General features: G+C 33.5%; 1 protein-coding gene and 2 long non-coding RNA genes across 3 annotated transcripts; 2 read left to right on the plus strand and 1 right to left on the minus strand.

Annotated features, from left to right (window-relative positions):
- The first annotated feature begins 9,346 nt into the window (after positions 1-9,346).
- On the plus strand, positions 9,347-12,468 carry LOC104215157 (uncharacterized). The gene is made up of 3 exons (XR_708111.2): positions 9,347-9,542; positions 9,860-11,150; positions 11,239-12,468. It is a non-coding gene; the product is annotated as an uncharacterized lncRNA (long non-coding RNA).
- A 656-nt stretch (positions 12,469-13,124) lies between these two features.
- On the minus strand, positions 13,125-13,799 carry LOC104215158 (uncharacterized). Its single transcript, XR_708112.2, has 2 exons — positions 13,485-13,799; positions 13,125-13,389 (listed from the first exon to the last, which is right to left on the minus strand). It is a non-coding gene; the product is annotated as an uncharacterized lncRNA (long non-coding RNA).
- A 3,418-nt stretch (positions 13,800-17,217) lies between these two features.
- LOC138879125 (uncharacterized) lies at positions 17,218-17,556 on the plus strand. The gene has a single exon (XM_070158710.1). It carries the CDS (start codon positions 17,218-17,220, stop codon positions 17,554-17,556), a length of 339 nt encoding a protein of 112 aa, XP_070014811.1.
- Positions 17,557-17,766: the final 210 nt, after the last annotated feature.

Raw genomic sequence — 17,766 nt, forward strand, 5'->3', positions numbered from 1 at the left:
GTGCAATTGATTTAAGCAAAAACTCAATGTATCATTCTCGGACAAAGCACATCGACATTCGCTATCACTGGATACGCGAGGTGATGAATCAACAACTGTTGAAACTAGTGAAGATCCATACGAAGGAGAATCCAGCAGACATGTTAACAAAGGTGGTCACTCAAGAAAAGTTAGAGCTGTGCAGAGACATAGTTGGAATAACTTTCAAATAGTAGCTGCGTTGGAATGCAGCTGAAGGGGGAGAATTGATAAGTTCAGCTGCTGCCAACTACCAATTCTAGAAGCCCACCATTGTTGAAGCCACCAACCCATTCTAGAAGCCACCATTGTTGAAGCCTCCATTGTTGAATGAAGAATTCAACCACCAACCACCTTCTTTAAGGCTATAAATAGAGCCTTATGTTTTACACAGAAACATCAATCCAGAGAGATTGAAATACAATCCAGGAAGAGATTGTGAGAACAAAAAGAGAGTTTGGTGAGGTTTTTTGTAGAGAGAAATTCTTGGTGTAAATTCTCTATAATTCTATTGTTGTGAAATAGAGTTGTTTTTCCTCCCAAATAATCTTAATATTGATCCGAGAATCACAACACAATTTGGCATTGTCGAGGTTCGAAAAAGGGGAAGATATGCTAAATTTGACCCTTTCATCTTTCCTGAAATTGTAACTCAAGTTTATTATGCAAATCATCCTGAAAGCAAAGGAGATAAGGTTGATTGGTGGGTTGTTATAAAGACAAAGCCAAGAGGAGTTGTGGATGAAAGACATAATGTGGAAGTTGCTTACCAAGAGGAGCAGTCACATGTTAATCCAAGCATAGAGGATGATCCGATTGATTGCTTACAAGATGATCAAGTTGTTGGTGAGGAGGTCGATATGAGTAGTATTCAACCATTCATCAACGAAGACAGATATGATTTAATTGACGACGAAGATGAGGAGATAGCAAGTGAAGAAGAGGAAGAGCTTTTTGATAGTGATGATTCACAAAATCACTGTCAAACCCAAGATGAGGATGAATATGAAGATGAAGATGAAGAATGAGAATACTAATTTGTTATTTTATATTTGCTTATTTACAATAGGTTTATTTTAAGATATTTTGAAGTTTTATAGAACTATTTAGAATTTTGAGAATATTCATTTGTCAATTTTCATTTGTCCTTGGATCATTCTAAACTTCAAGATGGTATTTACAGTAAATGATATCTTATTTTCTTTTATGGTCTTGAATTAATCTAATATTTGCATATTTGGTTCTCTTAAATAATTAATTATGTTGGTCTATTGTTATCTATCATGTTTTTCTTCTTAAGTTATGAACCTAGTTATTTGTCAGCTTACTAAAGATTGTATCAACATTATTTGTTTCTTCCCCCAGAGGTCAGGTAATACAGGATCTAAACAAGCTGGGTAAACTAGTGGTAAAGGAGAAAAATTCCGTAAAAGGAAGACACACACAATAGAGTCTCAAGTAGCTCAAATGCCTTGCGTAATCTCATCACAATCCCTCCTATCTCAAACTAATTTACTTCAAGTACATGATACTTTCTTGCCTCAACCTACTCCTGAAGTCAATATGCCTCAATCTAGTATTGGAGCCAATCGACCCCAATCTCATAAGTCTCAGCCTCAATCTAATCAGTCGCAACCTATAAATACAGTCACTCAACAGCATATGTCTTCACCAGCCAATATGACTCCAGCTACCTCGTGTAGTGCGGTAGGCGATGACAATGATAATGGCAATGTTGATGATCGAATGTGGATTGTACCTGAAGAAGATGGGTAAGTATATTATTTAGTACACAAGCTTTGGTTCTTTGATGCTCTGATATGGTATACAATATGTTATTAATACTGACTTCTGTTTTGTATGATTACTTGTAGACCATAGTATTTAGAACTTCACTCGATGTGCTTGACTTTCTTTAGAACTGTTGTCAGTTCCATTCCAATTAAATTGTTAGAAGGATTTCTAGTTCAACAATAGATGGCTATAGACTAGAACACCTCATTGCTAATATAGTCCTGAAATGCCTAATATTGATATTTTGTTAGGAAAGATAAAAGAGGTGCCTGTTTGAGAGAAATCAAAAGTCGTCTTTTCTTTTTTATTCAACTCCTTTCCCTCTTGACTTGTATGCTTGATTATATTTAGAAGGATAGGGGTTTGAACCTTTTCTTGAGTGAAAATGCTCGACAGTTTCTCTGTTTTTTGGCGAATATGCCTGGTGATGACTTACCCCACAATGAGCACAACTTCTTCTGGATTCCACCTTTCTCTGAAGCACCTTTGTGTCAGCAATGGAATAGAAAGTGTGAGTTTAGCATAATAGTACAATTCTAGTCCTTTTTAAAGTGGTAGTAAACTCGTCAAGTGCACGAGCCTTGTAATAGTATAAATTTAACGATTTACAGAGAATAATTTTGACAGATTTGATGTGATTAATTGATGGAAATTGATTAAATGGAATGATGAGTGAAACTACCTTGTTAATTATAAATGATTGATAACTACTGCATTTTTATGTAGGTTTGATCCTCATAAGCCAGTTATTGAAGGCATTGCTAGCTGCATTCGTAGTAAGTTTGAGCTGGCTAAACCTTCTTGGAAGAAATTCCCACAACCTACTCGGGATATGTGGTTTGAAGAATTCAAGGTAAGGATGTTTATAATATGATTCATGTTCAAAAGTTAGTGTGTAAGTTTATAGGACCGATTCAGATTTTATTTTGATATGTGTTGTGTTATAAAATGCTACAGAAGAAATTTAGATGGCTCCCTCACTATAATGATGTTATACGACGCAATTTTGAAAAAAGGGCATCATAAAAAATGACCCAACTTTTTCAAGATGTTAGAAAAGACTTGTCTGTGAAGCCAAATTGGATGGGTGATGCCGTATTCAAGGAGATGAAGGAGCATTGGGAGTCTCCTCAATTTAAGTTAAAGTCGGAACAAAACAAAAAGAATCGTGATGCAAATGCAGGTGCCTCGATTCATATAGGTGGTTGTATACCTCATCGCGTAATTTGGAAGAGAATGGTAATATGTAGTTCCTTTTTAATTTTTTCGTTCTATTAAATGGATCATATAAATGTTGATAGCATATACATCTTTCTTTAATTACAGAAGGAAGCTACGGGAAAAGATCCTTCATTTTCAGAATTTTATTTTTGCACTCATCGAAAGGAGAAAGATAAAAGTTGGGTAAATGAGAAAGCTGAAGCTGCTTATGTAAGTCTTCATTCTACAACATATATATATGTATTGAAATTATGTAACTGTCGTTACTCTATTAAGTTGATAAATAAACTGGTTGTTTCAAGAAGAGCAGAGAAATTAATAGTCCAACAAACTTATGCACAAGCTTGCACTATGTAATTATGTCTTGCTAGAATTACCTGTCCCATCTACACAAGCAATTAGACATTATACAAGTAATTGACAACCTCTGTGTTCATATGAACAGTGGATTTATTTGTAGCTAACTGTTGTCAAAATTATTAATATTTGTTTTAATGCAAAATCACTAATATTTGTTTCAATGCTTTTGTGCAGATTAATTTTGAAAAAAAGAAAGAAGAATTATTAGCTTCCCAAAGTGCATCTGTTGATGGAGAAACTAATTCAACTAGCGAGCTTTCTCAATTAAGTGAAATGGATATTTGGGTGCTATCAGTTGGTGGAAAGAAAAAAGGAAGAGTTGCAGGTCTTGGCTCATTGGGTCGATCTGTAAAAGTGACTAAGCAAACAACATCTGATAGGTCAGAAGAAGTTGATGATCGGATTAGAACGCAAATTCATGCGTTAAATGCTGAGTTATATAATCAGTTGGAAGAAGCACAACGCTAAAATGAAGAGATGAGGCGCCAAAATAAAAAGATGAGACGCCAAAACAAAAAAAATGAGGAAGGAGTTAGGTGACACAAATGAGAAATTAGCAGTACTGATAAAGCATGTGAGTTACCCGACATCATCTTCGAACGCACAACCATCATCTTCGGAAGACAATCAAGATTCACAGAGTGATAATGATGATAGCACAACTCGATAGATGAGTAAGATTATGATTGAGATACTAAGTATGATTAGGATTGAGATACTCGGTAGTACTATTTAAGATTTACAGTTTAGACTTTTAATTTTTGTTCATTTAGGAATTATGCATTATTAATTATAAATTTATGGATCATATTTTGGCTATATATTACTTCAAATTTGTGCAGAGTTGTTTGTTTGAAAAAAAAAGAATGAATATCATATGTTCATTGAATTGTGTGGAATATAATTTGGGACTAAATACTAATAAATTTGCTTTTGAAAAATGTACTAGTTATTTGTGGATTTTCATTAGGAAGTGCCCTGAAGTAGATTAATCTTTTGTTGGAAATTTACCTGCAAATATACAATACATGGGGATTTTGCTAGGAATTCTCCTGCGAAATTATCACATCAAATTCCCACGAAATTCCCTTTTTCCACGAATTTTTTATTGAATATTTTCTGCAAATTTACTTGGAGGTTTTGCTGCGGAATTACATGCGAATATTTGCCATGAAAATCCCTAGGAAAACTCCTTTCTTTCACAATATTTTACCAAAATTTACTACGATTTTTTGGTATTTCTTGCGGAAAAATCCGCAAGCAACTTACATAGGGATTTAACATTCCCAGGTAATGTACCTGCGACTAATTTTCCCCCAGGTAAATTACCTGGGGAATTCAAAATTCGCAGGTAATAATTACCCACGACCTTTATTCCTGCGGATTCCCGTTTGCATGAAAATCCCCAGGTAAATATTTTACCTACGAATTTTACATTATAATTCCTAAAAAAATCCCCATGTAAATGACACTTTTCTTGTAGTGAACAACTCCTGAAGAGCTAATTGTTTGCCTAGAAGACACATGACACCAGTAGTATCTGATAAATATTAAATTGTGGATAATAAATGAAGGTTCTCGAAGATCTTATATACAAATATGTCATTCATATTATATGATTATGGTCAAAACATATGTTATATTAAACCTGAAGTTTGCTAATACAAATGACTATCATATTGAGACTACAAATGATTGGAAGATTGAAAATCTTCATGTTTCCACAATCATAGGGGATAAAATAATATGTATGTGAGAAGTTACCCGCCTTATTTTTATATCATGTATCACAGTAAATCAGAAGTTTACTAATGCAAAAGTAGTCACGGTAAACCAGAAGTTTATTAATGCAAATATTTATGCCATAGTAAACCAGAAGTTTACTAAGAGATAGCACATGCCATGATAAACTTGAAGTTTTCATTTGCCATTTTTGAATGAGCTATTTAAGAATTCAGATAAGCATATATTGAAGAAGTAGAAGATTCTTCAAGAATTCTCCTGTGTTGCTTGTTCTCATAATAAATTGATTATACCAACTAAAGTTGAGACTAAGACCCCTGATTCTAAAATATATAAAAGGTGAATATTGGTCCATTCACCTGTCATGTGAACCACTTATAGATGCATATATATAAGATGTTTACATGTATGTTTATTGTCAACATGCAGTTTGGCATTTGAGATTACTTTTCTCAATTAAGAGCATAACTTTCAGCTTATGAAATCAAGACAGTTCATCTTGATAATGTTTGTTTATATCCAATATGGTTTAGCATTGAATATCTCATACTAATGGCTAAACTATTGCTTATTACAAAGCTTCATGTGTTGGTCTAAGATATTCTAAATTGCATACATCAGCACTTATATGCATTAGACTAACAATATATGATAAAATCCTCCCCTCACAATTAGTTTAGGATCAGAAACCAAATATTTTTACTATCTTTTGATGTGTGGTATATGATTAATTTCTCTACTACAATACATAAAGATATGTTTCCCAAAGAAGATTGGGGATATATGTTAATTTTTCTAACATTTGGGGGATGGAATAAACAGTTGAAAAATATGTTATATGAATCAAATTATCATTAATATGATCCTCACTTGGAAGATAATTCAAGTCAAATGCCAGAAGCATTTGCTGATCCAAAATTAAATATTATATTTCAGCTGCAAATACTCCTATTAAAATTAAAGTCCCTGAAGGATATAGTTTACTGTAAGCATGAAGCGTGGTAGACCAATCGGTTCCAAAGGTAATAATTCTTGAAAAATGGTCGGAGCTAATGATCAAAATGATCATAATGAGGAGGAAATAAGCTCTAGAAGAGCCCACGACATAACATTTCATGAAACTCCCAAAGAAGTTCAGGTACCTGAAAATAAAGAAAGTGATGAGATCTCAACAAGTTATGTCGCTTAGGAACTGATACAAAATAATCGTCGACGATATATTTGATACAATATAGTGCACAATATTATAAAAGATTGTGAGGATCAGACCAGCAGTCCAGACACTTGAAGATGTCATACCATTTAAATACAAGTCATAACCTATATGACTTATTTGATTAAATCTTTATGAAAATCCTTGAAGGATTTAAAATGTCTGAAGCATATAATTCAAAGTCTTGAGAAATGTACTCGATCAAATTATAAAGATCTTTGTACGGTTTAAAGCAACCTGGGCGCGTGTGGTGTAATCGCTTCAGTAAATATTTGCTGAAAGAAGATTACATAAATGGTGTTATTTGTCCATGTATTTTTATAAAGAAAATGTCATCAGAATTTGTTATACTTGCTGTTTATGTTGATGACATAAATCTTGTTGGAACTCCAGAACAGCTCCAAAAGGCAATTGAATATCTTAAGAAAGAATTTGAGATGAGAGATTTTGGAAAAATAAAAATTTGTCTTTGGTCTGCAAATTGAATATTTAGCAAACGAGATCTTTATCCATCAATTTGCTTATACAGAAAGGGTCTTTAAACGCTTTTACATGGACAAAACGCATCCATTAAGTACACCAATGAGTGTTCGATCGCTTGAAGTGAATAAGGATCCGTTCCGACCTCCAGAAGAGGATGAGAAATTTCTTGGTCCTGGAATACTCTATCTCAATGCAATTATTATGCATTTATGTATCTTGCTAATGCTAACAAAGGTGGTGCATATCGTATTGGTTATACCGATACAAGATTAGAATGCGGAAACTCAAATATTTGAAACAAGGTTTTCATCAAGGGGGAGTAAATTACACGATACACTCTTTTTCCTTACTAAGGTTTTTTTCACAAGGTTTTCCTTAAAAGGTTTTTAATGAGGCACCTAGCAATGCGTATTACTAAATATGTGTACTCTTTTTCCTTCACTAGGATTTTTTCCCACGTGATTTTTCCTAGTAAGATTTTAATGAGACACATTATCTTTTAAATGAATATCCAAGGGAGAGTGTTATAAATATATTATATTATGGATGTTCATTTAGTACTCCGTTGTAAATAAGCTTCCCGAAGAAGCTTATCCATAGACTCCTCCGTAAATATGTTTATCTCTTTAGTACTCTATTGAAAATAAGCCTCCTGAAGAAGCTTATCACTTCAGTACCCGATTAATATTACCCCCGGTAGAAGATTATCCATATCGGGTATAATAAGTTTATCCTTTCGATATTCCGTTATGGATAAACATTACCTTCGGTAGAAGATTATCCATACCAGGTACAATGAGCTTATCTTTGCAGTACTCCATTATGGATAAACATTAGTTTCAGTAGAAGATTATCCATATCTGGTGTAGTAGCAACTTACACAGCAGCTTGCAGTAGCAGCTTACACAACAACTTCCTTTCTTCTATAAATAAAAGAGATTTCAGTTCATTATGTACATCAATTTGAATTCGAATAATATATCAGTTTCTCTCTATACTTGTCTTTACTTTAAAAGTCTTTATTTTATAACATACATTTATTATTAATTTTTAGTTTAACAATTTAATATATATACAGTCAAACCTCTCTATAACAACCTCATTTGTTCCGAATATTTTTGGATGTTATCGCGAAGTGCTGTTATAGAGAACATATATTATAAAATAACATAAAAGTTGGTTCCGAAAAAGCTTGGGTTTTATAGTAAAATGTTATTATATAGGGATGTTGTTATAGAGAGGTGTGACTATAGTTCCCTGATTAAACTAATCATGAACAACAATATACTCAATTTGATCTCACAATTGAGGTCTGATAAGGACATGGTGTATGTAAACCTTACTCGTACATAATAATGTTACTTCCAATACTAAAGAATAAAATGTTCTTATGAGAAGGTATTCTTTTTAGAAATATCTATCTTCAATATTCCTTGTAAGTACTACCTTCGTCTTAATTTTATGTGATTTTCTCGCTTTTCAAAAATATTACTAACATTGACAGATAATAGTAGTGTTATGTGACACTTAATCACTGTGCAAGTAGCCAGGGTGGAGCTAGCTAGCCCATCGAGTACGAATTCGGCGAAACTCAATCGCTTTGGTCCAATTCATATATCTGTTTTAAAAAATTTATTGAATATATACAAATTATTAATTTAGAACTTAATAATTTAAAAAAACTAGAACTTCAAACCCATAAGTTCTAAATCCTGACTCCACCTCTTCAAGTAGCATAATAAACTAGTAGTACTAATACTCCTAGTAACTATGGTAAAGCATTATTAAGTGAAGAATTGCCTCCTCGGTTGCATCAGAACTGTCCCTGTTAAGGTTTTCTGGTTAAGTTCAGTGCTCCATCCCATTCATTTCTTTTTTAAGTGAAATTCTTGTACCAGCACACAATAACAATATAACAATAATAAATCTGCTTTATACTATTGAAGGCTGAGACAAAAAACCAAACTTTCACGTGAGTTTGTCTATTGTCTACAAAAGGGTGGCTCCTGTCCCTTCTTAATATGATGATTTGATTGTATCTTTTGTCACTAGTCTTTGCAAATTTACCGACAACTCACTTTGATTCACCCGCTATACCTTTTTATTTACTACATCGTCTTTTTTGCTTCTCTGAACTTTTGTACTACTACATCGTTTAGATACTTTTTTTAAAGAAAATATTTTTCCTCAAAAATTTAACTTTCTTACAGGAAAAATATTTTTATATAAAAGATATGTTTTCTAGATACAAAAATCATGGGCAGAAATATCTTTACAAGTCTACTACAAGCTTAATTCGGCCTACCCTTATCAAAAAGAGATTCACATATAAAATATATTTTTTTGTCTCAATTTACATAATGGTAGTATTTGTATAACAGAAATGGTCCAAAAATACCTCTAAACTGTAGGACTAGAGCCTTTTCATATCCTTTGTCGTTACTCAACTGAAGCACAAACACCCTTTGCCTAAACGGCTGACCACTAAAAATAATTAAACTTATTATTCAGCACCTTTTTTTGCCACGTAGACTTAGTTACTAGCACCATACTTAATTTACTTATCAATTATCAACCCTTTCCCTCGTTTGTTTCTCCCCAACAAAATCAAAAGCCCCTTTATCATTTTTCCCAATTTCTGCTGCGAGGGTTCCCGAACTAAGGAGGCTTCCCACGAGATTTCTATGAGAGATTCAGTTATTCCATGAAGGTTAGTAGCTTTTATACTAATAGATTGTACTATGAAAGTGGGGGTCGGGTTGTAAAAGCTATATGGCTTGTATGGATTCACTTTTCGTTTGTATAGAGGAACAAATGATAGAGGTGTTTTTGCTAAAATTATCTGGTAAAAATGATAGTTTGATGTATAAAGGTGTGTCTTTTTATGTTTTTATCGGGTTCTTGGTGATCCTATTTTGGTCTGCTAATTTTACAGTTTTTTAATTCGATTACTTTATTCTTTTTTCATAACTGAAGTAGTCCATATGTATTTGTTTGTTTCTTCTTTTGCATGTGACTACTTCCCAGAATGATTGACAAAGTGAAAATTATGGGGGTCACTGGGTCATTTCAACCGAGTTAGGGTACAATAAGAATCTGGTGCACAAGTGGACTGATGTTGATCCTGATTTGTTATCTGTTCGAGACATTAGCGAAGAGTTTACCTCTAAGTTAGGGTTTAATGAAGTTAAGCAGTGTTGGTGATAGGCCCATCCGGTAAGTATTATATAGTTGATAATGATGATGGAATGAGGTCATTAAAGTGTCTTATTTCTTCTCAATTTAGTGTTATTAATTTCTTTGCTGTTGAGGATTATGAGCTTGACCTGACTGCATTTGCACTCAATATTATACATCACAAAGAAAATTATGATGTAGATGTTGCGACTGTTGATGAGTGCGAGCTTGACCTGACTTCCTTATCACGTAATATCATACATGATAAAAGTAATTCTGATGTAGAAGTTGTTGTTAGTGAGTGTGAGGAAGGAGATAATTTGTTTGAATTTGGTGCATCTGACTTGATGAGTATAATCCTGAGGAACTTGAACTTTTTAACCAAGAGAGGAGGAGAACTTGTAAGTGGTAATCTAGAAAAATTTAAAGAATTGGAGTTGGTCATGACCTTCAAGGATATGAAAGAAGCAAGGCAATTCATCAATTTCTATGCTGTAATTAATAAGAAAGGATTGAGCGTTAAGCAAAGTGATTCAACCAGATCCAGGTATTTATGTGCAGATGGATGCCCTTCTGTTTGTCTTATCTCTCAGGATAGAAACACCCAGGCAGTTAAAATTAAAACTTTAAAGTCAAAGCACACTTGTGATGATGCTTTTAAGAACAAAAGAGCTGATTCAGCTACATTAGCTCATTACTTCAAGAATAAAGTCTAAAACAATCCCAAGTTTAAATTTAGTGAAATGAGGGGGGAACTTGAAATAAGCTTGAGGCATATTCCCATGAAATTAAGCAAACTAATTCTGGCAGTGATATTGTTATAAACATATCAAAGGAGGCCTTATTGGAGGAAAAGAGAAGATTCTTGAGAATGTTCATATGCTTTCATCCTTTGAAGCAAGGTTGGAAAAATGATTTGAGGCCTTCTATTGGTTTAGATTAGACTTTCTCAAAAGGAAGGGTTAGGGGTCAACTGTTGGTTGCTATTAGCCAAGACTCCATGAACCATTTTTACCCAATAGCATGGGCTGTGGTGGACAAAGAAAACAGCACGACATGGACCTGATTTATGGATATGTTGAAGAGGTCTTTGGACCTTAAAGATGATGCTGGAACAACATTTATTTCAGATATGCAGAAGGTGAGTCATATTTCAGTTTTTTGGATTAGTTTAAGTCATATTAATTCTGATTTCAACTTTATCTTACCTTATGTTTCATTTATGGCAGGGACTGTTAAATGCTGTGTCGAGTGTATTGCCAGAAGCACATCACAGGTGTTCTGGCAAATTGGTTTAAAAAATGGAGGAGTGATGAAATAAAAAAATCAATATGGTGGTGTTCTTGGAACACTTATGAGGAGGAATTTGAAGACCAGTTGATAAAATTAGGAGATTTGTCTGAAGATGCTACAAAGGATATATTACATTACCCACCATTGGTGCAGAGCTTTCTTTGATACACAATGTAAGAATATGATGGTGGATAATAACTTTACTGAATCATTCAACGCATGAATTTTGGAGGCTAGAAGCAAGCCTATCATCAAAATGCTTGAAGAAATAAGGATCAAGGTAATGAAAATGTTGGCGAACAATGAAGCTAAAGTGAAGACTTGGAATGCAGACTACAGTCCACAAGCTATGAAACTATATAGTGATTACAGTAAAATTTCCTCACATTGCAATATACACTTTAATGGTGATCATGGATATGAATTTTCAGAAAGTGAAGATAGACACACTGTAAATCTGGAGAGGAAGAGATGCACATGTAGAATATGGGACTTGGGTGGAAAAGATGCAGCCATTGAGGGGTCAAAAATACTAGAAATTTGATCCTTCTCAAGACATGGAGCCACCTGATGTTGTGAAAACTGTTGGCAGACCCAAAGTTAAGAGAAATAGGGAGCCAGATGAGGCAAGGAAGAAAAAAAGGAGAATGGAGTCAATCAAGAAAGGGGACTCAAATTTTTTGCAGCAATTGTGGTGAGCCTAACCACAATGCAAGGGGTGTTTCAAGGTACAAATTACAGTATTTTGCATTTATTAGATTGCATTGATTAGATTCAGTTTAGGGGAGATCACACATGCAACTCAGTGCCAACTAAGTTGCCTTTCTTACCAAACAAAGAAACATGGATGGGGAAGGCAGCCATAACATCCAATCAGTTGCAAGAACAAGTCAGAAAAAAGAGAGTGAAGAAGATGGGGATAAAGGGTATCCGATATAGATATAGTTGTTGGATAGTTAATAATTTATGAAGACTAGTATTTGGTAGTTGGACAGTTATGCTAGTCTTTTGACTTAGCCATCCGGTGTTTGATTACATTTAGTATTTTTTTTGGCATTGATTGAGCACCTGATAGATAGCCTTTTGGAATGATATTTATTTGTCTTGGTGAATTTGAAGTTTGTGGACTCTTTTATAGATTGGAATTGCTAGAATTGTGTAGTGAAGTTTGTGGCCTCTGTTATAATCAACATATCTCTTTAGTACTGTTACAACTACTCAATAAAAGGGCAAGTTCTGAAACTTTTATCACTGTCAATCCATTTGCTAGCTGCTGCTACATCTTCTGTGGGTTCCATTTTTCTGCTCCTTCAATTTCTTCTCCAAATAGTCACTGGATTGTTAAGCAACAATAACAGTAGTATCATCAACTTTTCCTCCTCTTATGACTAAACCATTCCCTTTCAGCTGCTTACCAATTTCTTTCCATATGAACCAACCTGCGCATTTGGCTTTCGATCATCTTTTTCTCTACTACATCAGTAATTTTGGATTCACTTTTTGCATCCAAATAGTTGGTATCTCCATAATTTCAAACCAAACTCATTACCAAGGCCAACGTGCCACACAAATGACTACAAAAAAATAATGAAAATTTTATGGCAAAGAATTTTCATTGCACTTCAGGGATAGAACATCCCTTTTAACATACATACTGGAATAAAAAAGCAGAATAAATGTTAACAAGATCGAATATTTGTTCAAAAGATTCATCTACTAGGCTACAATTAATCCAACATCTCAATTGTCATACCATCTTCTAAGACGCGATTATTCCAACAAAACAACACAAGATACAAGTAACAATCTACTGCTTGAATACTTTAATTTTCAACTTTCGGGTCACTCCAACATCATGTACTTAGCAAATTCTCAAGATCCGCCACCTTCTTCTTCAAAACATCATTTTCATTCAACATTTCAGTACCTTCAACTACCACATATTTTTCAAGACCAATCACCTTCCGCTGCAAAGCATTTCTTTCACGTTAAAGCCAATCTTTTTCCTTCTTTAAATTGCATATAAGTTCTGTAACTCTAGGTAGAAGCTCATTATCCTCCCATTCCCAATAAGCACATTTTTCTCCCTGTCCAAAAATTATAAAACAATTACTAAAAATTGTTCATCATACCAGTGCAAAAGAATCGGAAAAAGACATATATGACATTAAAAAGCTATAACTTATATCTGATTTCGAGCACTTGAAGAATCGTCTCCCAGCATTAAAGGGAGTCCAAGTCATCAAATGTGTAGCAACATCACCACAGTAACAAGTCCTTCTTGGCCCAAAAGAGACAATTGAACGAAAGATATTATTTTTAGTTGTAAAGGTGGAGAACTGACCAAGAAGACAGGAAATTTAACTCTGCCTAAAATTATTTTCAAAGAGAAGAGATGATGAATCCTTCGAAACCCTAGCAGCGGAAATTGGGAAAAATAATAAAGGGGCTTTTGATTTTGTGGGGGAGAAACAAACGAGGGGAATGAGTTAATAATTGGTAAGTAAATCTACGTGGCAAAAAAGGTGCTGAATAATATATTTAATTATTTTTAGTGGTCAGCCGTTTGAGTAAAGGGTATTTGTGCTTCAGTTGACTAACGGCAAGGGTATGAAGAGGCCCAACTTTTAACGAGGTATATTTGCTCCTGGTCGTGTAAAGTTTAGGAATATTTTTGGACCGTTTCCGTTTGTATAATTAACAATAAGTTGATTTTGAACTTTACATTTTACTTTTAATAAAATAAGTTTTAATCGCATAAATATTTATGACTTGTCTTAAATAACTACAAATTTTAACTTAGCGTTTGACCATAAATTCTTAAATTATTTTCAAAAACCTAATTTAGGTGGAGTTTGGTTTGATGATGAAAATATGTTTGGACATTATATTTTTCAAAATATTTTTCACTATTTTATTTTTTTGGAAAAACATGAAACATGACATATATTCATAAATTCTTAAAACTTCAAAAATACCCAACAATAATAAACAAACAAACTTGCTAATCTTGTATATGTAGAACCCTCATCGATGCCATTCATTATCATTATCATCAACCATACATAGTCCGGAACATTGATAAATTTGGCACAAATTTGTCATTTTTGTAATGAACTACATAATATACTATTCTAAAATCATAACCTGATATTTTAATATCAACTGCTAATAACACAATTACTAGCTACTACAATTCGTCAAATTGCAACAATATTACAAAATCCATCCAATCCAAAAAAATGATTGTAACTAGCTAATGGATTAGTTGGGTCATAATAGATGGTTGACTTTTTTTTTATAAAATACAAAAGTTTGGGATAATTTTATACATTTTTAAAAAATCCAACGGTAATATTTTGAGCCAAAAACATGTGTAGAGCTAGTTTTGGGATTTGAAAATTTTATTTTCAAAATCTGTCAAAATATGAATAAAATCTATAAACAAATAGGTTTTGCCAAAAATAAAATTAAATAAAATTAGCCAATATCTATGGCCAAACGGGGACTAAAACTTTTATGGGTCGTTTGGTACATGAGATAAGGATAATAAAGTTTGAGATTAACCTTATCCTATATTTCGTTTGGGGTATTAATTAATTCGAAAATAATTTTTACATTAAAATGGTGGGATTAGTTATTCCATATAGAAGGTGTGATAACTAATTGCATAAAACAAGTAACATAATCCTGAGATTACTTACACCAAAGATTAATCCACCCTAGCATGGCGGGGTAAAATTGTTAGAATATACTATAAGTCATGCATATTGTTATAGTATTCTTTATGAACAATTATTTATTTACTTGTTTAAATTCAATAAAGTTTCATTTTAAATAGATCATGTGTTGGTTTGTGCGTCCATTGCTTACATAGTAGATGATTTAGTGTATAGAGTTTAGCTTATACACGGAAGATTAAATCATCGGTTCTTGTAAGACATAAAAGTTAATGTTCACAATCTAATGATGGAATTGGACAAATCATCGGAATGATTGTAGCACAAGATTAAATATAATTTATCTTGATTATGGGAATGGTTTAATTCCAACTTCTTGTGCTAGTACATTTTGTATGTATTGAACGGATCAAGTAGAGATGAGTATTTTATACTGACTTTATAAAATAATTTCTCTAGTCCATTTAATGTACTTATACTCTTAATCCTGATATAATTATTATTAGCTGTGTATGTCACTTGTTGTTTTGATTTATTAAAAGGCGAGATTCTTTCGCGAGTCAATAAGCCTGGTAAATTGGATAACAATGATATACATTGGCGAAGTAATAATTAGTTGATGGAATCCATGTCTCGATTTTGAGATTGATGATACTCCTTTATGAAAGCTTATAAGTTTTCATGTGTAAACCCGGCCGGTGGATTTTGTATCCGACACATGAAATAAGTTAAGTGTAAGTCTAAAGGAAGTAATCAATAAATTAAATAGTCAGTAATTTAATTTGATTGATTAGTATCTGAATCTTAACATGGGGAGTTAAATAAGGTTTTATGGAAGAATTTCGAAATTGAACTAAGGAGTGCAATTACGAATTTTTAGTGGAATAATTCGTAATTTATTATGATGGAAATTAAGTTTCAGAATTTCGAAATTAATATCATAATAGGAAGCCTTGTTAATTAAATTCTGTGGTCCCTACTGTGCCTAAATAATAGAAAATAGTGGAAACTGTTACTTAGTGGGAAAGAAAACGTGGAAACCGTCCCTTAGTGGGAGAAGGAAACCTAACAGGTTTTGAAAACGGTTTTGACCTAAAACGCAGCTATATATATGGATATAAGGGCTGAACGTTTTTGACAAGATTCTGACTGCGATTTCTACTAGAATTTTGCCCACCCAAAATTCTCCATTTTCGGTTATTGTTTGGGTAACACAGTAGAAGACCGTGGAAATCTGTTGGTGGTGTTTTCAATTGAGGAACTGGAGAACGACATAGATTTGTTGTGTTTACGCTTCAAGAGGTAATCCTAAAATCTCCATACGTGCTAGTTGTTTAGATTACACGTGAATAAGATTCTGTTATTGCTTCCGCTGTGGTATATATTCCTACAATTGGTATCAGAGCCTACTCACGTCTAATTAAATAATTAGGATAAACCATAAGGATTAATATCATGTTCTATATGCAAGTTTTGAATTACATGCAAAGTTTGTTTTTCTGAAAACCTGCACTGTTTTTTGGTGTGATTATCTGTTATGGATTGTGTTGATTATTCTGAAAACTTGATGTATCCTTTTAATATTTGTGATGTTGAGTTAGAATAATCTGAAAGTTGAATTTTATCATGTAAAACGGAAAAACAAGTTTTGCCGAATTAGGGCAGAAAATCGGAGGTCAAAAAGGTGACGGACTCCGATTGACCTGAAACTTGGCAGGTCCATGCGAAACGGCCCAGTGAGATGGTGTTTTTGCTGTTTTTCTAAAATTCTGAAATTTGTTTTAGTTGTTTTTAATTCCAGTAATTGTGGGGATCAATTCCCTTGGTCCCCGGGCTTAAAAAGTTAGTGATATAATGTTTTACACGTTGACGTAGGTCTTCTTCCATATCGGATAAAAATATTATGAATAATCACTATGTTATACTAGTCATTGATTATTTGTATTTACTCTCCATCTGAGTATGCATGTTGGTTCAATGGGACTAATATATGTTGAATGTTGATATTCACTTGGCTTAAATTAACAGTTTACTCTCCATCTGAGTATGACATGTTTAAGTTTATGGAGTGAAAATCTGTCATTATATATGTATATTGCAAGAATAGCTTCTTTCCCATCGAAATTTGTTGTTCAAGGTGCATAGATTGTATATATATAATGTGTTTTGAATTTTAATGTTCATAATACAAACTGATTTGATCTATTTAAATATTTAATGTCTCCCAGATTGACAATGACTGCTTTCAATCCCCTTACTGCCATTCTTACCCAAAACAAACTTGAGGGTCCAAATTATGTTGATTGGAAACGAAATTTGGATATTGTTCTAATTGCTGAAGAGTACAAATTTGTGCTCGATGAGGTGTGTCCAGAAAAACCTGGAGATGATGCCACAGATGATGAACAGAAGGCTTACCAGAAATGGATTAAGGCTGATGAGATGGCGCGGTGTTACATTTTGGCATCCATGTCGAATGTTCTGCAACATCAGCATCGGTCGATGGAGTCTGCTTATGACATTCTGGAAAATCTCAAAGAAATGTTTGGAGATCAGAATCGTGCGGCTAAGTAGACTGCCATGAAAGCCCTTCTGAATACCAAAATGGTTTAAGGTTCATCGGTCAGGGACCATGTTCTGAAGATGATGAGTCTTCTGAATGAACTGGAGGTCCTTGGAGCTAACATTGATAAGGACACGCAGGTTGAAATGATCCTGCAGACTTTGCCTGACAGTTTTCAGCAATTTCGCCTGAATTATAACATGAACAAAATGGATTTGTCC

Source organism: Nicotiana sylvestris, chromosome 10, assembly GCF_000393655.2.
Source record: "Nicotiana sylvestris chromosome 10, ASM39365v2, whole genome shotgun sequence".
NCBI lineage: Eukaryota > Viridiplantae > Streptophyta > Magnoliopsida > Solanales > Solanaceae > Nicotiana > Nicotiana sylvestris.